Here is a 20703-nt window from a genome sequence, read left to right as displayed (position 1 = left end):
AATTCATTTCAAATTTTCAGAGCACTGGTCTTAATTAAATCAGACTATCTACCAAACTGACAAGACTGAAAATGCTACTTGTTGTGTGATTACGGAAAGAACATTGAGTTACATTTTCAGTCCGCTTCGTTTGCCGAATCTCTAGATTTTTGCTAGCAAAAGCGTAAAGCAAGCTGCACTTTTCAGAAAGTAAACACAAGCGACTTTTACCCTTTTACTGTAACCCTCTGTAACCCCATTGAATCGTTATCGAACATGTGAAGGGATGTGGCAAACATAACTTTTCAGGTAATTTTCTCATTTCAAAATAGTTTGATTTTGGATGCTTTGTTTTTATTATATTTTCGAATGACTACTACACATAAAAGAATATTTACAATAGCAGTTCTGGTTGATTCCGCTTATTTATTAGCCATTGAGCACACCTAAAAAGAAAGAAAATAAACCATTTTATTTATAATTTTCGTAATAATAAACATAAGACAATTGTTTTCTTTTCAGGGCATATTTGATCTATTGTAGAAGTTAAACTTTTATCGTTGGACTTGAAATTCTCGTGATATGTCGAATTTGGGTTAAACGATTCTCTACATACTTGTGAAATATCAAACGCCCATGCCTTGTCATAAGTTTGAATATCATTGAAGCACAAGAGCATGTCCCACATAAATCCCCATACACGAAAACAACAAGCGAAAATCTAAAAGTAATGTTTAATTTCTCTACATACTCACACTAGAATGGCAAGTCCTCCACCGTAGATGCCCGCTCCAAGCAGGTAGAACAATCCCGGGTTGGTGCTAACAGTTTCTTGATAGAAGTAATCAAAAAGATATTCTGAGCCAAGAGGAACTAATCCAACGAGGGACATTGTGAGCGCATAAAATTTGGCAATTTCATTCGACGGTAGCAAGTAGGCACAAACAGACAGCACAGCAACTGTTTCCATTCCTTTGAAGAAGGTAAGACTTGTTGCCATATAGAATTGCCATCCAACCGTTGCGAATCCTTTTATGGTCGAACATATGATGTGGCTAGTGATGGAAATTAGTGCTACAAGAGTATCAGACCAACTGAATATCTGCAATTAGAAAGCAAGAGTTATTGTTTTTATCATCCAACATATCAAAATGAATTTCTACCCTTTTCAAAAACAGTATTCCAATAGTGTTTGTCGCAATTTTCAAACCGCTCTCAGTTAACTGGAAATTGCTAAACTGTGTTCTGCCCCACTCTAAATGGTGATGTACAAATGCGTAGGCTACAGCATTGCTGCCAGAAGCTAGTTCCACAACAGCGGTAAAACCAACGATTAGCCACAGGATCTGCCACACAAATCTCGATCTCTTACGAACGACTGCCTGCGTAACATCTCTTATCAAGTTCAAAGTGAACAGCGCTTGCAGACTGCTTCCAAGTTCATTGTCAGCACCAGGAATGATACTGTCTTCGATGAACAGCACTATGTAGATAAGTCCAAACAGTATGCAGATAGTAGCAATTACGAAAACAGCTGTTGCACTGGTCCATTCCAAGATGTATTTACAGCTGTACGAGCCCAGAGTAGTACCAGCCACTATAACGGCATTCAAGAAACACATTTTGATTGTTCGGTTCTGGTCATTGGATACATCCGATAAAAATGCGTAAACAGTGGCTCCCAGTATTGCTGTTCCACCGGTAATCGAAAACGGAATGTAAGCTGCAGCATAGAACCACGGGTTGACTTGGACAAAAGACGACAGAAAGTTCAACCCTGTCAATGCAACATATGTAATGAGCAAAGCTGAAAATTTCAAATTGAAATTTTATTGTGTAAACAAACATAATCATTCTCTCTGTTCCCTACCGCATCCAGCTATCACAACAACGGGCTTTCTGCCGAAACGATCAGACCACGCGCCCATAACTAACGCGCCGAAGGCCGGTATCACCGACTTGATAGCTATTATCACCGTATTCACACTTGCCGCAGCGGGTTTCACCTGGGCTTCAATTTCCTGAACAACTGGTAGGTTAGCATCCGTTCCCACCAGTAAACACTCACTACGCTGGAATCCTTGCCCGCAGCATGTTTGGTAGATTATTTGATGGGTCAGTTCAATCTCTGGAAAATACCCGAATTACTCACGCCTCTTTGACCCATATTTGCGACAACATTCTGCCCTTCTCACCTGATAAGCTCAACGCAAAGCAAAACAAAAACACCGCTGGTTCGAAGTTCACCAGACGGGAACTGCGTTCGCGCCATCGAGCCGAACGGCTTAGACGAAGGCCTTCGTTGGCCAGGATCTCCTCTTCTCCACTGGAGTACATACTACCCGAACTGAATATGGTTTCATCCATCTGGGCTGCCGCGAATAAACTGACGACCGGTAAAAAGATGCTACCAAAAGAAACCGTTTCTTCGGCAATTATCACGCAAAAGGAGGTTATCTTGCTGCAGGAGTTGCATTACGAGGTGTATCGGTCGGTAGAAGATGCAACAGGGATGAATTCTTGTGCATACTCAAGAAAGAATTTGAAGTTATATTAGAAAAGGTCCTCAGAACCTTGTCACCTCCCTACAGAGAGCGCATGAGACATGGAGACAAATTTTTGATAATATAGAACGGTTTCTGCGAGCATTGGTCCCCCGACCCAAATGCTTGACTTGCAGCAAAGAATCAGGTTCAAGGAAAAAGCGGAACCATCGCTGACCTTAACGAGCCATATCAATTCAATAAAGAAATTCAAGTTTCACATAATAATGGGATGATAGAAATGGAGTGAGTACTTACATTTATTGAAGACTTAGCCTAATTGTCCTTATCTAGGGTTGTGTTGGTCTGTAGTGAAGTGTGGAGGTGTATCCCTCGGCGACAGCAAAGACCTGGCCTGTCCGGACAGATTGGGGTAAAAAGCCTACCGGCGCCGTGCCGGCGACCCCGCTGCTTAGCACGCCATAGACGTATCCGCACCACAACACCACCACCATAACGATCCATAGCACCACCATGGATATCACTGGTACAAAAGAAAGGCCTGTTACAGGCAACAAAGCACTTTAGTAGAACCATTTAGCACAATTTCGGCATATTGTTAGAATCTCGTAGAAGCATAGTTCTTACCGCTCTCAAAGATCTATTTTACTCCCGCCGAGACATCGGAAGCTTAGATTTAGCCATTACTACTCTGTTGCTACGTTCTAGAAGAACAATTAAATCCCATTAGGAATGAGGCACTACACTACACCGGTTACTCTGTCTGACTCACATCGGTCAGACTGCTGGATGCGTGGATAAAACACTTGAACTTTCGCACTATAACTAGTCTGTTTGACGATGAACCGACAACTGATGGCTGGCTATTGAGTTTTCGTAGATTTATTGGTTGTCGACATTGTGCGCTCGTGAGTGATGTGCGATCGTGTAGTACTCATTAGGGTTCGGCCTTCGTACCATCGAATGATAAATTATTCTCTTATCAGAGCATGAGTGGATCACTGTTGGGGTTCCTAATACCGATTATTTGTACTTTATGGCAATATTCTACTTGGTGCGTATTGTAATGAATAAGAAGGTGCTTTTATTATGGGTGATGTAGGGTCGGTTGTTGAATAACTAATTTTGGTAAGCAGCTTGCGCCCAGCGGAGCATCCATTGAGGCATGCGGCGCGATCAATCGATAATTAACAACGATCGATCTGATGAGTATGTTCTGTTGATAGTGTTGTTTGGTGTGGTGATTTGACATGGTAGAAAGCTAACCAAAACTTCTGTATTGATTGCTGTGGCTGGGAGCACTGTTAAAACCCCTAACGCGAGAGCATTGATTACCCGCCACAACCATCAAGCCAGAGGAGCAGGTTACAACCTTCTTAAGTTTAATTGATCTTAAAAATGCTGCTTGGGGTGCTTTGCAGGTAGTGCAGCCTGGACACTGTTGTCCTTATGACTTCAGCTAGCTTGAGGAGGTATGTCCCGACCGTACGTTCTCCAAGGAGGGGTGGCTCAAACAGCGCCTGTTAAAAACCTTCAAAAACTAAGATAGCAAAAAGTAGACAAAGCGGATTTATTCAACGGCAATCAGGCAACGAATTAAATGCAATGGTATTAAAAAGTTGAATCTTAGAAACTTGCAGCTAAATATTTAGGAAATACGATGACCAAAACTGGGCAAATTCTTCAACAACAATCTAGTCAGCAAAAAATGCAAAGCTCGATGACCTGAAGGATGGGTTCCATGCAGGGCGCAAAATTTTCGAGCAGACGAGCTGAAGTTCACCGAGCGGAAATTTTAATTCACTTGCCTGCATATTCATATTCAGCTGCTCGATACTCGTTTGTCAACTGAATAAAAGTCAATGAATATTTGTAAACATCTTACAAAGTGTTAAATTGCTGATAAAATATTCACGTTTCGATCACATTTAACGGTGCTTTACACAGATCTTTTCCCATTTGATTGTTGTGGAGTGTTTTTGGAAGGAATCGTAGCCATAAACGTAGGTAATTTTGAAGATGTTTCTCGATCAGCTTCATATTCAATGACTACGAATTGACTGACTATGTGAAGAGGGAGAGCGAAAATGAATTTGTTTGTTTTGAATATTCAGCGCAGAATCATTCAAATTCGTGCTGTTTTCAATCAATGACTATGAACATTTTGCACCCTGGTTCCATGAGATACTTGTCTTGGAAGTTGGCCATGGACTAAGAAGAGTGTCCTAGAATGGCAAAATGATCTGCGGTTTGAGACAGTTGCTGCTACTAGGAGGCAGTACTAATCAGCAGTACCTACTTCACTTGTACGAATATTCTACAACAGACCAGGGTACAAGCAGTGTTGCCACATTTTTATCTGTACCGAAGGCTCAAAAATCTTATTTATCTGTACCAGACATTCGAAAAATCTGTACCCAAAATCTGTACCAAATTTGTACCACATTTGATTTAAAATCGCTTAAAATACACAAAAAAGAGCATTACATTCAGTCTAAATTATAAAAAACACTTAATTTGAGTATACTGTTAACAATTTCTGAACTTTAAAAACAAAAATATCAGTATTAAAAATGTTTTTAATTTGAATTTTAATGTATTTTTCTCAAATTAAAAAAATCTGTACCATTCTGTACCTTTTGCTGAAAATCTGTAATCTGTACCGTACAGAATCTGTACCACAAAGTTGAAAAAAATCTGTACTTTTACAGAATAATCTGTACCTGTGGCAACACTGGGTACAAGCCTGCTTTGAGGGTCTCTGTCAGAGTGCTAATGCGAACCCGTGGGGTGATGCCTGCAGGATCGTTATGGCCAAGACGAGAGATGTAATGGCTCCTACAGAGCAATCTCCAGAGACGTTGGAGGGGATCATCGACGGGCTTTTTCCACGTCATGATCTTAGTCCTTGGCCTCCTTTCGTAGGACAGCCAGGGACTGGGGCTGGCGATGAGGAGAGGGTCACCGATGTGGAACTTGCGGGGATAGCAAAGTCCCTTGGCGTAGGTAAGGCCCCGGTTCGGACGGAGTGCCGAACCTGGCCTTAAAAGTAGCTATTGCAGAGGCTCCCGAGATGTTCAGGTCTGCTATGCAGAAATGCCTGGACGAGGGAGTTTTCCCAGAAGCTTGGAAGAGGCAGAACCTGGTGCTATTGCCAAAGGCGGGGAAACCACCCGGAGACCCGTCGGCATATAGACCAATATGCTTGATAGACACAGCGGGGAAGGTGCTCGAAAAGATCATCCTCAATAGAATGTTGAGGTTCACCGAGGGCGAAAATGGACTTTCGAGTAACCAGTACGGCTTCCGGAAGGGGAGGTCCACCGTAGACGCTATCTTGTCGGTTACAAATACCGCCGAGAAAGCACTCGAGCCTAAGAGGAGGGGAATTCGTTTCTGTGCGGTAGTGACTCTGGATGTTAGGAATGTGTTTAATAGCGCCAGCTGGTCTGCTATTGCCGATGCGCTCTTGCGTCTGGTGATACCGGGGTACCTGTACAAGATTCTCGAATGTTACTTTCAGAATCGAGTACTAGTTTACGACACGGAGGTGGGTCGGAAGTGCTTTCACATAACCTCAGGAGTCCCGCAAGGTTCCATCCTGGGTCCGGTGTTATGGAATGTCATGTACTACGAGGTGTTGAGGTTAGAGTTCCCAGTGGGAGTGGAGATTGTCGGATTTGCCGACGACATTACGCTCGAAGCAGAGCGTTAATGATTAATCATAAATTTAATCATGATTAATGATTAAGATTAATCAAAAATCATCAATCATAATCACAAAAAAATATCGTTTAATCATTAATTATTAATCTTAATCACGTTGCTTTCGCAATTTGATCATTAACCAGTAATCATGATCATAAGAAATTTTCTTAATCAATCATTAATCATTCATCATAAAAAATGATTCACCATTTAATATATGGTCGGGGTTCTGCTAAACCGAACCAAAGACCATTTTTTGAAAAATTGAGTTTTCTTAACCATTAGATGAAGAATATGATGATCTTCTTTCCGTGTGAAAATCCAGTAATTCTGACAGCTGTTCGTAGAGTAAATTTAAAATTTCTGTTTGGCAGAACATAGAAAAAATAAAATTGCATCCAACCAGAGCGAACTGTAAACCATTCCATAGAATCAGCGAAATATATTAGTTTTGGTCCAGATGATGAACATTTCAAGTTTTCCTCATCACCGTCAGATTTCTAACTTCTAACCGACTCATAGTAACAATCTGTGAGAGAATTCAACACGTAAAGAAAAATACGGGTGTTGGAGGATCCAATTATGTTTCGATGGCGTTGATCGCCATTTTTCCAAATCACACTCAGCCAGACCGAACCAAATCCACTGCATTTAAAAATCAATTTATTCTCAACAATACAAAAATGAACTGGTTTTGAATACATGCGTTTTGTCGATACACCTCATACCGATTATTTAACCCAGGAGCCGTAATTGAACAACAAGGCTAATAAGTATAATAAAGCTTGAAAAAACCCAAACACTTAGTTCACTTTGGCTGATCGAAAAATGGCGTTTTCACGAAAACCATTCTTGAGAAGAATGTTTGAAACTTGATTCAGACGTAACGACTGACCTTCAGCTAGTTAAAATGACCTAGAGGTAACGCGCTTGGTAATCACTTAAATGATCCAAGTTCGAATCTCTTTCATATTTTAGAAAACTTTTTTGTACTTAGTTCACTTTGGCAGAACATTTTCATGGTTTTCCTCGACCAGCATAAATTTGAAGTACACAAATTGCTCCACCTTCACATCTCAGGATCTCAGAACATGCACGGACATCATTTGGCATAATCACTCTTGCTCTGTGCCTGCACAATACACACCGCATATAAAATAAAAACATGGGTGGGAAGGGCTAAGCTAGGAGGGCTTCCGCCGTTTACATTTCACACTATTTTGAGACCTCTGTGCTACCATACTACGCGTTCTCTCTGATTCATGTAAAGAATTGTGAGTGATATCGATTTCAACTTCATAAACACTGAAAAATCAAGATTTTCTATCACATTCCGACTGGTTTTCTCTGAAACAACGAAACACAGTCAGCCACACTGAACTATAAACCATTTTCCAATGTTTTTGTTCAGCCAGAGTGAACTGAGTGCAAAAGTACTGAGAAATTAAATGTTAATATATCAATGATTTTAAATAATTTACATTTATTCTTCATCTCTGATGTTTAATAAAGGCTTGTAAGTTACATGTGTGCGAAAAAGTTTCAAATAAGCTTAGCTGTTGTTTATTTCTGAGTGGTTGAACTTTAAGCTTTATTATCTCGGAATAAACTTTTTGGCGCTTAGTTTGGTTTAGCAGAACCCCGGCCATATATCATCCAATTTGAATTAGTTAAGTTTAAATGCTGTAGTATTTACAACCTCTTTTATGCAGGTTGTTTCTTCTATGCAATTTCAGTTTATGCATCTTTTTTATGCCCTGCAGTATTGTGTTTGAAATGTAATAATGACGGTAACTATGGCAACGGTGGCTAGGGGGCGTTTATAGGGACGAGCAAAGGATGATTGCAGGGGGTTAAAAGGGGTTTCATCGGGGTACCAGGAGATCTCAGGAGCATTTAAGGCGGTTTTAGGACCCCTCAGGGGGCTTTAGGGATTCTAGGAGGTCTCAGGAGTGCTTCAGGTGGCCTTAGAGGGATCTAGGGGAATTCTAACGGGTCTCAGGGCCGTTTCTGGGGCATTCCATGGGGAACCACGGCGCACCAGAAGGTCTAAGGGGTATTTTAAGAGGGATTCAAGGGGTTTGAAGGAGTATCATGAGTGTTTCGAAGGATTCAGGGGGATTCTGGGGGTACCTTGAGGTAAAGGTTATTTTAGGGGGTTCTAGGGGCTTTCAGGGGGTCTCAGGGGCCTGCAACGCAGTCTTATAGGCGTTCAGGAGATCCAGAGGGGTTTCAGGGGAGTGCCTGGAGGTCACGCTGGGGTTATTGATATTTGGAGTAGGTCTTAGGGGCGTTTCCGGGGTCATTTCAAGAAATATCAGAGGATTTTCGGCAGGTTTCAGAGGTGGTTTCAAGGGGATTTAGTAGGCATTTCAGGAAGTTTCGGAGGCGCTATCAGGGGTTTCGGAGTGTCTCAGGTGCGCTACATGAGGCTGACGGGGTTTTCAGGGCATTTCAGGAAATTTCAGATGATTTTTTGCGAGTTTTGGAGGCGTTACGGAGGTGTTTTAGATGCAGGTCTAAGGTGCGTTACATGGGGATCATGCCCAAGCAACACACATGTTATAATAGAGTTACGACAGCGCTAGTTTTGGTTGTATAGAAGTTTATTTTAGGTAATTCTAACATTGTGTTGAAATAACGTAAAATAAACTTCTATACAACTAAAACTTGCGCTGTCGTAACTTTTATATAACATGTGTGTTACTTGGGTGGGCGTTTTCGGTGCTTCCGGGCGGTCTAAGGTGAATTACGGAGGGTCCGTGGGTATCAGAAAGCCGCCTCCAGTGGGGGGTTTCAGGCGGATTTGAGAGGCGTTTCATAAAATTTCAGAGGATTTTCCCCTTGAAACGCCCCGGAAATGCCTTGAAACACCCCTGTAACTAACATAAGCTCATTGAAACGCCTTGAATTCCCTTAATTTCATTTCAAATGACCTTGAAACCCCAAAATGTTCCTGAAACTCCCCTGATATGACCCTAGCTGAAATGCTTCGAAACGCCCTTGAAACCTCCGTAATCCCATTGAATCGCCCTTGAAATCATCATAATCAATTTGAATAAACCCTTAAACCCCTTTGAACGCCTCTGAAACTCTCTGAAATGTTCTTTATACCATTGAAATGCCCATACTCGCCCTTAAAGTGCTCCTGAAATCGCCTAAAACAACCCAATGAAACACCCCTGAAGACCCTTGGAACTTCCTGGAAATCCCCTTGGCCCCATCTCAAATTTCCAGGAGCAAGATCTGTTCTGGCGAACTACATTTGCTCATTAAAGTCCTGACTTAAGTTACGCACAACTTACCTTACCGGTCAGGCTAAGGCCGGGGTGGCCTCTGCTGTACATAGTAGCCGCCTCCACTCCACTCGGTCCATGGCTGTTTGTCTCCAGTTCCGCACTCTGCGTAGGGTCCGCAGATCGTCCTCCACTTGGTCGACCCACCTAGCTCGCTGCGCTCCACGTCTTCTTGTACCGGTCGGATAACTCTCGAGAACCATTTTAGTCGGGTTGCTATCCGACATCCTGATGACGTGACCCGCCCACCGTAGCCTCCCGAGTTTCGCGGTATGGACGATGGTTGGTTCTCTCAGCAGCTGATGCAGCTCGTGGTTCATTCGCCTTCTCCAAGTCCCGTCTTCCATCTGCACTCCGCCGTAGATGGTACGCAACACCTTCCGTTCGAAAACTCCAAGGGCGCGTTGGTCCTCTGCACGTAGGGTCCATGTTTCGTGCCCATAGAGGACGACCGGTCTAATCAGCGTTTTGTAGATGGTTAACTTCGTGTTACGGCGAACTTTATTCGATCGTAGAGTTCTGCGGAGTCCAAAGTAAGAACGATTTCCTGCCACAATGCGCCTCTGAATTTCTCTGCTGGTGTCGTTGTCGGCGGTCACCAGTGAGCCCAAGTACACGAATTCTTCAACCGCCTCGATTTCATCACCGTCGATATGAATTCGGGGTGGCGGGCGCGGTGATTCCTCCCTGGAGCCCTTTGCCATCATGTACTTTGTTTTCGACACATTAATGACTAATCCGATTCGCCTGGCTTCACTCTTTAGTCGGATGTACGTTTCCGCCATCGTCTCAAATTTACGAGCAATAATATCAATATCATCGGCGAAACCAAGCAGCTGAACGGACTTCGTGAAAATCGTCCCACTCGTGTTTATCCCCGCTCTTCTTATTACACCCTCCAAAGCAATGTTGAACAGCAAGCACGAAAGACCATCACCTTGCCGTAACCCTCTGCGAGATTCGAAGGGACTCGAGAATGTCCCTGATACTCGAACTACGCACATCACTCGATCCATCGTCGCCTTGATCAATCGTATCAGTTTATCCGGGAATCCGTATTCGTGCATAATCTGCCATAGCTGTTCTCGATCGATTGTATCATACGCCGATTTGAAATCGATGAACAAGTGATGTGTGGGCACGTTGTATTCGCGGCATTTCTGCAACACCTGGCGGATGGCGAACATCTGGTCCGTTGTAGCGCGTTCACCCATGAATCCAGCCTGATATTGCCCCACGAACTCTCTTGCAATCGGTGATAGACGGCGGCATAAAATTTGAGAGAGTATCTTGTAGGCAGCGCTCAGTAGTGTGATCGCGCGGTAGTTCCCGCAATCCAACTTGTCGCCCTTTTTGTAGATGGGACACACGATACCTTCCATCCATTCCTCCGGTAATACTTCCTCCTCCCAAATCTTGGTAATGACCCAGTGTAGTGCTCTCACCAGTGCTTCTCCACCGTATTTTAGAAGCTCGCTTGGTAGTTGATCTGCTCCAGCGGCTTTGTTGTTTTTCAACCGGCCAACCTCCTCCTCAATCTCTTGAAGGTCAGGGGCCGGAAGTCTTTCGTCCTGTGCACATACTCCTAGATCTGTTACCACGCCACCTTCGGTACTTGCAACGTCGCCATTGAGGTGCTCATCGTAATGCTGCCGCCACCTCTCGACCACCTCACGCTCGCTCGTGAGAATATTCCCGTGATTATCTCGGCACATGTCGGCTTGTGGCACAAAGCCTCTGCGCGAGCGGTTCAGCTTCTCGTAGAACTTTCGTGTGTCCTTAGCGCGGTACAGCTCATCCATCGCTTCGCGATCTCGTTCTTCCTGCTGGCGCTTCTTCATCCGGAAGACTGAGTTCTGCTTGTTCCGCGCCTGTTTGTAACGTGCCTCATTCGCTCTCGTACGGTGTTGCAGCATTCTCGCCCATGCTGCATTCTTCTCGTTTTTCAACTGTTCACATTCGCCGTCGTACCAGTCGTTTCTGTGATTCGGAGCCGCGAAACCTAGTGCTGTAGCCGAGGTACTACCTATGGCGGATCGGATGTCCCTCCAGCCATCTTCAAGTGTAGCTGCGCCAAGCTGCTCTTCCGTTGGTAGGGCCACTGCTAACTGCTGCGCGTAGTCTTGAGCCACTTCTACGTTACGAAGTTGCTCGATGTTGAGCCGCGGCGTTCGACTTCGACGCGTGGTGATAACTGTCGAAAGTTTTGAGCGCATGCATACAGCGACTAAGTAGTGATCCGAATCTATATTCGCACTGCGGTATGTGCGGACGTTGGTTATATCTGAGAAGAATTTACCGTCGATTAGAACGTGGTCGATTTGTTTTTCTGTTTGATGGTCGGGTGATCTCCAGGTGGCTTTGTGGATATCTTTGCGGGGGAAGAAGGTGCTTCGGACTACCATACCACGGGAGGCTGCAAAGTTTACGCATCGCTGGCCGTTATCATTCGATACGGCGTGCAGGCTGTTTCGCCCGATTACCGGTCTGTACATTTCCTCCCTTCCTACCTGCGCGTTCATGTCACCGACAACGATTTTCACGTCACGCGGCGAGCAACCATCGTATGTTTGCTCTAACTGCGCGTAGAACGCTTCTTTCTCGTCATCGGGTCTCCCTTCGTGTGGGCAGTGGACGTTGATGATGCTGTAGTTGAAGAAACGGCCCTTAACTCTCAACATGCACATCCTTGCGTTGATCGGCTGCCACCCGATCACACGTTGTCGCATATTGCCCAACACTATAAATCCTGTTCCCAGTTCATTGGTGGTGCCACAGCTTTGGTAGAAGGTAGCCGCTCGATGCCCGCTTTTCCACACTTTCTGTCCAGTCCAACAAAGTTCCTGCAACGCCACGATGTCGAAGTTGCGGGGATGTAGTTCGTCGTAGATTATCCTGTCACATCCTGCGAAACCTAGTGACTTGCAATTCCATGTTCCAAGTTTCCAATCGTAGTCCTTATTTCGTCGCGTGGGTCTTTGCCGATTGTATCGAGTCGTATTTTCTCCTATGTTATTCGCAATGGGGATTTTTACGGGTGGCTTATTGGGCCTACGCCAACACTCCTGTCTCGCCGGAGGGCCATCGTGCCAGTTCTGTTTAACGTCCCAACCAACACTGGGACGACCACGCTGATGGGGCTACCACCTTGGATCTAGCTGGGCGTGGTGCAGCGTTTCTTACTCAGCCGCTGGATGCCAGAACAGACGCTGTTTGAGCCGCACCTCCTTGGTGAACAGACACTCGGATCGTACCTCCTCAATCTAGCTGAAGTCAGAAGGACAACAGTGCCCAGGCTGCACTACCAGCTAAGCACACAACTCTTAGCTGGCGGTCTTTGTCATCGCTTGACCCGTGGAAGCATGAGGTAGGAACTTGTGAGGACCAGAGCTATATTGGATGCTCTCCTTATCGACTCACCGTTTTGCAGCCCCAAGTTACGCACAAATAATCTCTTTTTTATGTCCGTTTTAATTTATGCACCCCCAGCCAATACAGAGATACATTTCTAAGGCTAGTTTCCACTTTGTACGTACTGAACAAAAAGATAGAAAAAGTAATGGTCAAGTATGTAATGATTCCACTTCAAAATTACTTTAGCAGTTCGCAGGCGGCAAGCAATGTGTAACATCGGTAATATCTCCCATGCAATTCAAATGTAGCTGTCACTTTTATTTTTGGAAAATAGTCCATTATTCTATCTATAATTCCGTAAGCAAAAGTTATGCTTCAGTTGTAAAAAAAATAATTGCGGAAAAAGAAGGAATTCTAATTCAGCGCTCTACTTGGGAACAGGAAACTATGTATTTGAAATTTCAAATATATTTTAAATAACCCACATTTAATTTTTCATTAATCATTTACATTGATTGATTGATTTGTCTCTATTTAAGAGACTTTCAGCCCTTGTAACCATTAACAGTTTTTTAATCATCCTAAAAATCAAATTAATCAATTATCTTAATCATTAATCATAGAAATTGAAATTTTATTCATCAATGATTAATTATGATTAAATTTTTCGTTAATCATGAACGTGTCACACGACGCTCTCTGCGTCATTACTGGTATGCAGGCCTGGTAGCGAGTCACTTTTTAGTGATTTGGTCACTTTTTTCGGGTTAGTCACTAAAAAGTCACTATTTTCATGAAAAAGTCACTAAAGTCAGTTCAGTAAAATGGTCTCTAAAGTCACTATTTTCGTAAATCTGACAACATTGAGATTATAACAGAAGAGTTTTGGTAAAACAGCAATGCCAAAATTGATGCACAAATTTGCCTCAGAAACCTTGCTTTAAAAAATTCCGGCTGCGCCGCTTATTAAATAATTATTATGTCGAGTTTTACATATCTACACAAAAATAATATTCCTGTAAAATTCAGCGAAAAATCATGCACATAAAGGGAATGCTAGAGTTAGTGCATATTTACATAAAATATCATGTAAAATTACTTTACGTTCGTGTAAATTTCCGCTAATAGACGCGAAACCGGATGGAGCCCATGATGGTTTACGCGATGGTTGGCGGAAATTTACACGATGCTAATGTAATTTTACATTATATCTCATGTAAATGTGCACTAACTCTAGCATTCCCTTTATGTGCATGATTTCTCGCTGAATTTTAATTACATATTTTTTCTGTGTACAGTTTTATCGCATTTGGGAGAATTTGGATTTGTAGCTAAGATTATAGATGAATTTATATGCAAATAACTGTACTTTTTAATAGTAAACTGCTATATTCTTGGATTTGAAATTTCAGTTTATTTATATCACCCTTTGTCCACGAATTCAAAAACTGATAATGATTAAATGTGTGAATTATGTTCCAGAAGTAAGTTCAAAACGTTTCTTCACCCATTTTTCAAGAAACTGTTGTTCATTTCTGAGTTTTTCTTTGTGCTTATTTTGACCAAAATGTCATTCTATATATGCGATGATGAGGTTCATCAAGAAATTTGCCAAAGTTCTTACGCAAAATTTGCTAAATACTGCAATGATTTTCTCAAAACGTCGATCAGTTGTTCATCTGGGCCTTCGAGATATCTATCAAAGTGGTTTTGCCAGGGATCCATAAGTCTTATCAAGAATTTTAAAATGTTAATTCCGGAAGTAACTGCTAAACTTTTTTGACTACATTTTTCAGGAGTGTAGTAAAAATATCTTCATTATTGTTCACAATTCAATCTTCACATTAAATTCTTCCAAAACTTTTTGTCTTGGCATATGCCAGAGCTTTTATTTAAAATCGTTTTAAAATATCTTTAATTTTGTGTAATCTATCGAAATCTATCAAACCTCCAGTTCCGCAAGTTTTTTTTTACAGAATCTTTACTCGAATTCATTGCATAGTAACGGTGTAATTGTTAGACTGCAACTGAAAGCTGCCGTTATTTGACACATTCTACCGTGACGTTTCTTTTCTTTTCTTTTATCTTTTCAACGTTTACAACGTTTTGACGCCTTTTTTGTCAGATTTCCCACTATAACTCGTAAATTCGATCGTAAACCCTCAAATAAGGACTGTATCGGAAATTAACTATAAACGTTCACAATTGCCTGAAAAATAATCTGTTCGAAATAAACATAACTTTATTTTTGGAGATACTATATAAATCTCTTAAATAAAGAATGGCAGTTCTGATTTTCAAAAAATAATCATTTAATAGGGACTTTTATCTCAAAGATTGCACACATGTTTTTAAAATTTTGGACACCTCCAAAAAATTTAAAATTGCGAAAACTGTGGGAAAATATTTAATTTTTTCACTTATTTTTGCGCAAATATATTCTTTTCCAGAATGCTCAAGATATAGGAAAACTATTTGTATCAAGAAAAAATTCCTCCGCAGTTTAGGGCAATTCTTAAAAATGAAAAAAGGCCATTTTTCGAGGAACTCTTTTTTTATGCGTCTTCAAAGAACGATTACGCAAATAAAAAACACATAAATTTGAAAAATTTGCATTTTTTTCGATTGGGTATGTATTTAAATCTATTGAAGAGGTAGTTTTGCCAGAGAACGGAATTTTAAAACCTCTAAAGATATTTAAAACAGAGCGTCAAAGTTCGACCAAAAAGTAGGTGTTTATTTGGGATAGACCATATTCTTAATGTTGAAGGTTTTTCTATCCAAGATAAAAAAATTAAAAGTCGGTTTTGAGTGATATGTTATGTGTACATAACTGCTAGTAATAATCATTATTTTCCAGATTTTTCTCCGTACAAATTTTTTTCGCTGGAGATGTTTGAAACGCTAAAAAAATTTAAATTAAAATGCTGTGTGTACAGATTGTTATTTTGTGTGGTATACTCATAGAGCCATATTTTCAATAATACTAAACATTTTCCAAATTTCTTCAAGCTGTTCTAAACTTAACTATATTGTGAAGATTTCATAGAAGAACCGGAATGAAAAGATCAACCGTGCGTCGAGAAAGAGCATTTTGAGTGTTTATAGTTAATTTCCGATACAGTCCTTATTTGTTTGTCGCATTGTGACGTTGGAAAGCTTATGTTTATATTTATTTAAATCACTGAATAGCGTGCTTCTGTGTACACCTTAAACTTCACTGCAACACCGCCACAGCTTTCTGCACATCTATCCGCTGTCAACTGGACTGATTGAACTCTCCTCTGTGACGCCATCGTCCGAAGGTTCACATCATTACCAAAACCGATTCAAGTTCCAGTTTTCTATTTCGACAAACGACGTGGATACGTGGCCGAACGTCCCACATGCAGAGTACTTTCAAAGAACTCTAACGGTTTCTTTGCTGGGTTGCATCTTCTTCTCCTGGACGATGAACTTTGCTTCAATAGCCTCAGATGCGCGATTGTTTTTTGACTACCGACTTTCGTCCCTCTCCGAACCATTTCGCGTTTTCCGTTTTTATCGTCGCCAAAAACTTGTTATACCGCGTGGAAATAACAAAAACAAACTTAATCTAATCTCTAATTATAAAATACTGTAATTAGTTCACTTGGTTATACCTGCAGCATGGTCGATCGGTAAAAGATACCGATCAAGGACTTAAGGAGACGCATGGTGTTTTATGCATGTTTTAACAATACATATTGTTGATGATTGTATTAGGTAGAGTGTATGGTAAAAGTGTATCAAACCAAGGTCATGCGCATGATGTGTGGGTACAATTCCAAGACAATTATTAGCTTACTATCATATGACTTTCACTGTTATAACAGGGTTCGCAACAGATGTGTTTGGCACATCTATTAAGCAGGTACGTATACCTACGATAATCGAAAGCAACGTTTTTGATGTCTTCCGAAATTTCTGTGTGAATTATGAAAGTACTCTGCAATCGCTCTTTCAATCTATCACCATTATCCATACATTCACTCGTTTCCAATCCTAACAACTACCGGACACCAACAAATGCTTAACGAATAGCGCATTGCTTTACGATTGCAAAAGGGTTGGATGGTTCGATCTGGACTTTCTCAACTCGCCTCAACAAAGAGAAATGAATAGAAAAAGAATGGATTGAAAAGAATACACCTATCTCTACTCAAAAGTGACATAGAATAGTAATGATAATTCACATTATTTAGATCGATTTCCGTAATAAAAAAATAGTTAACTTTTGAGGGTTAGTCACTAATTATCAAAATGAAAAGACAAGTAAGTAAGATCACTTAAAGTTAAACTGATATATTTGCTACTCTAGTTGTTGGATATTTCAAATATTTTCATGTAAAAATGCATTGTCATGACTTTCGAAATAATATATTTACATACTGTATTTTCAAAAAGACTTTGGAACATAGGTATTTTCGTAGCCTAAGCCATAACAACTTCATGCATCAATAAACTTAACAACATTACACAAAACACAAAAAATAAAAATAAACTATGAATATCAGTCTATGGATGGATAAGTTGAAAGATGCCTCATGAACTGTAGGACGCAAACACTCCTAGAATATTGAAAAACTCCGTTAATTGATAATCAGCAAATAGGATCCCAATACACTCACATGGTTAAACAGTAGCATAAACCATACACTGCAACACTGATCCAACTAAATGCTCCAGGATCCCAACTAAGGGTATGTTTATACACATTGGTATACAACGGTGCAGCTCCCAGCGGCATCAGTGCTTCGAAAGTCGACGAGAACGAAAATATGCTCCCTACGTCATCCGGAGATGCCCCTTTGGATATGAATGATCTGGTCATCGGATCCGTGGCACCTTTGAGCATGCAAATCACGATTGCTGCAAAAAGAAACACATGTTAATTGATGAACGAAGGTATTTCAACGAGAATCTACTTACCCAAGTACAAATGCCACGGTTCGGAAGCCACTGCGATAACAATACTGTTTAGCATCCAGCTGAAAAATCCAATCGAGGCAATGGCAGCCTCGGTTAATCCAATTAGCCTCTCTAACACGTAAGTCGCCAATAGGTTACCCAACACCAGGAGCACCGTTTCAGCAGAAGCGTAGTATGAGTACTTTCTAACGGCCCAGTTGAACTGTTTCCGCACGAACAGAAAGAATACGGTGTTGTTGGCCTCAAAGGCAAATATGTTGCCTCCCAGAGTAAGAATTCCCAGTAAAATAATCGCCCTGCCGTAGTTGGATCTCCAACTGAAGCAGGTCTTTAAGGTATCCAGCACCATTCTTGGACGAAAAAGATATCCCAACTTGGAACAACACGATTCCTGTCGGTCCTCTGCAGTTATTTGAACACTTTCCTCTATATATAATGCTATGTAGAGTACGGCTAGTATTGCCGATATGGTCGAAATGACAAACACCGTGAGGGCATTCGTCACTCTTAGGATGAAGCTACTACTGATGTTTCCTACAAGCATCCCGCTATACAGCGCTGCCTCCATAATGGACATCCTAGAACAAAGTATGACATTAAGATCACTCAAACGTTCTCCTCCAATTGCTCTTACTTATTCCCACGCTCCTGCTCGCTGGTAACGTCAGCTATGTAGCAAAACACACTCGTTAGCATCGTACATGTAGCACCAGACAGCGCAGAAGGCACAAATGATAAGGCGTAGTACCAGGGATCTAGCTGGTACCAGCTCGACAGAGCACAAATCACAGCTATGAACAGATGAGACAACATACAGCCGGTGAAGGTGAACAGAAGAACCGGTTTCCGGCCGAACCGAGCCGACCACGGTCCTATGAATAGATTCATAAAGGCCGGCAAAATGGAATCCGCCAGCGACTCAGCCATCAGTATATCCGCCGAGTAGGGTTGCACCCGCGCCTCCAGGGCTTGTACTTCAGGAGATTCATACTCTTTCCCGAGCTTATCGCACTCGGTGCGGTTGATACCGAGTGAAACTGTGCACGCTTGATATACCAGCTGATCAGTGAATACCGCAGCTAATTGGAAAACAAAGGGTTTAGAAAGGTTGATCACACATGCACAATCCCGACTATATGTGTACTCACATGATACGTTCAGTGCGAATAATACAAGGAAAATCGGCGGTTCTAAGATGAAAAATCCTTTCCTTGAGGGGCGATTTCCATCCTCCACCCTTACAAGTTCTTCACTCTCGTACGGATCGTCCATTCTGCCGTCCGTCGTTTCACCGTAATTTGCAATTCATCGTCCTGCTCCCCGATAATAATGGATGTGTAGGACGCAAACTAGTTGCTCCCGGCTGGCTGCCGCCTGAGCACAACAAAGCTCTACTGAACGAGCATCAGTGGTGAGATAGAGGACGGCTTTGCATCCATTGGCAGTGTACACAAACAACTGTTGTGGGAGAAATTGAATAGAATGTGCGCAGGCCCAATTGCAGTGGTTACAGATTGGGTAACTGCCTTTAAATTGCGCTGCAATAAGTTTTTTTTTTGTAAGCAATATTTCAATGCTACTCGAACGATGATAATCATTTGATGCAAAATAAAGCCCATTTAGTAGGTAAAATTAATGTAATGACTTGTAGTTCTTTCACTGCTGTACTTTTCATATCATACTTTGAACCATAGCAATGGATTTAACCAGAATAAGAGCGTGGAAGCGGGAAAAATCATTGCATTAAATTTGGTGTTGGGTAGTACGTTTGTTAGATGTGCGAACCGAATTCGGCAAATAATATTAATGTGTGGAAGTGGATCCAGACGTTCTAAAACATTGTTTGAAACAGATCATGCCTCCACAAAGCTTTTCAGAACGAAAGTGATTAACACTTCTAATTCCCTGAAGAAGATGTAATAAACATCGAAACGTCGGATGAAGGAGAATATCTAATCGTTTGATTGCAATTGCAACTGCCAAGCTGAAAATCGTCCCAAGGTTCTAGATCCCTCAGTCGATAGCTGCCTCCAAGAGCCTCCAAGTAGTACGTATCGGTACAGTGTTTTTTGTAAAACGGTGTACTTCTTGTTTACCAAGCTGAGCCAAATGGTGAATATAAACTTGATCTTTATCGTTCCATCCTAGGTTCCATCTAAATTGGAAGAGATAATGCTAATGTACCATACAAATACAATACATCGAATTTCATTAAACTCGAATCCTGAACTACATAATTCCAAATCCATACAAACATATAGCATTAATGTATCAACTACCACGCGTCTCCTTCTCCTTCCACCAATTCGGAAAAAGTTCATTGGAGTCTCCAGGGTTTTTTTTTTTTTCAAACCAAAGCGGAAAATGCCAGCGGCAGTTTCTTCCTCGCCTTAACCCATATCCGTCCAGCGTCCTATTTATAGGACAGATACCCCGAACGCCCAGCGTCCTATAAATAGGACAGTCCTTTTGATGTGAATATCTCCAGAATTATGCAAAATTTTAGAATACTTTCTTCGGAGAAGATGTTCTCCATACCCATAACTTGCTCATAGTGGATAATATAGTTTGTGACTGGGTCACTAGGTGGCGTGAACGATGCTGCAAAGAATGCATATTGTCGCGATCTGTGAGCTTCATTTCCAATGCGAAAACAACTTATTTCCCTGGAATCTTGACAATGATTAATAACACCGTTCAACACTAAATTTTGTTATGGGATGAGAAAAAAAATAACAGGGTTTGGGACCCTAGAAGTGTCAAAGTGAAAGAATTTTTGAAAAATATTGGACCAGGCCTTCACAGTTTAAAACCGAAGTTTGTATGGAGAACTTGGGGTGTTCAATTGATGTGTGCATTAGAGCGCGCTGTGCATATATTTAGGCGTTAGGCAATAACGAAACCAACACAAA

The 20703-nt window shown here is 41.6% G+C and overlaps 2 protein-coding genes across 2 annotated transcripts; both read right to left on the bottom strand.

The window, feature by feature from the left end:
• Positions 1-299: 299 nt before the first annotated feature.
• Positions 300-2515, bottom strand: LOC115267291 (probable peptidoglycan muropeptide transporter SLC46). Its single transcript, XM_062849069.1, has 5 exons — positions 2175-2515; positions 1850-2107; positions 1143-1786; positions 735-1081; positions 300-425 (listed from the first exon to the last, which is right to left on the bottom strand). The coding sequence occupies exons 1-5, from the start codon at positions 2344-2346 to the stop codon at positions 374-376; spliced, it is 1473 nt and encodes a 490-aa protein (XP_062705053.1). The 5' UTR covers positions 2347-2515; the 3' UTR covers positions 300-373.
• A 14708-nt stretch (positions 2516-17223) lies between these two features.
• Positions 17224-19241, bottom strand: LOC109426662 (probable peptidoglycan muropeptide transporter SLC46). Its single transcript, XM_029869703.2, has 5 exons — positions 18940-19241; positions 18426-18870; positions 17792-18369; positions 17491-17731; positions 17224-17430 (listed from the first exon to the last, which is right to left on the bottom strand). The coding sequence occupies exons 1-5, from the start codon at positions 19061-19063 to the stop codon at positions 17373-17375; spliced, it is 1446 nt and encodes a 481-aa protein (XP_029725563.1). The 5' UTR covers positions 19064-19241; the 3' UTR covers positions 17224-17372.
• Between the last annotated feature and the right edge of the window lie 1462 nt (positions 19242-20703).

The sequence above is a fragment of the Aedes albopictus genome, chromosome 2 (assembly GCF_035046485.1).
Source record: "Aedes albopictus strain Foshan chromosome 2, AalbF5, whole genome shotgun sequence".
In the NCBI taxonomy this organism is placed as follows: domain Eukaryota; kingdom Metazoa; phylum Arthropoda; class Insecta; order Diptera; family Culicidae; genus Aedes; species Aedes albopictus.
This window is presented reverse-complemented; position numbering and strand designations above follow the sequence as displayed.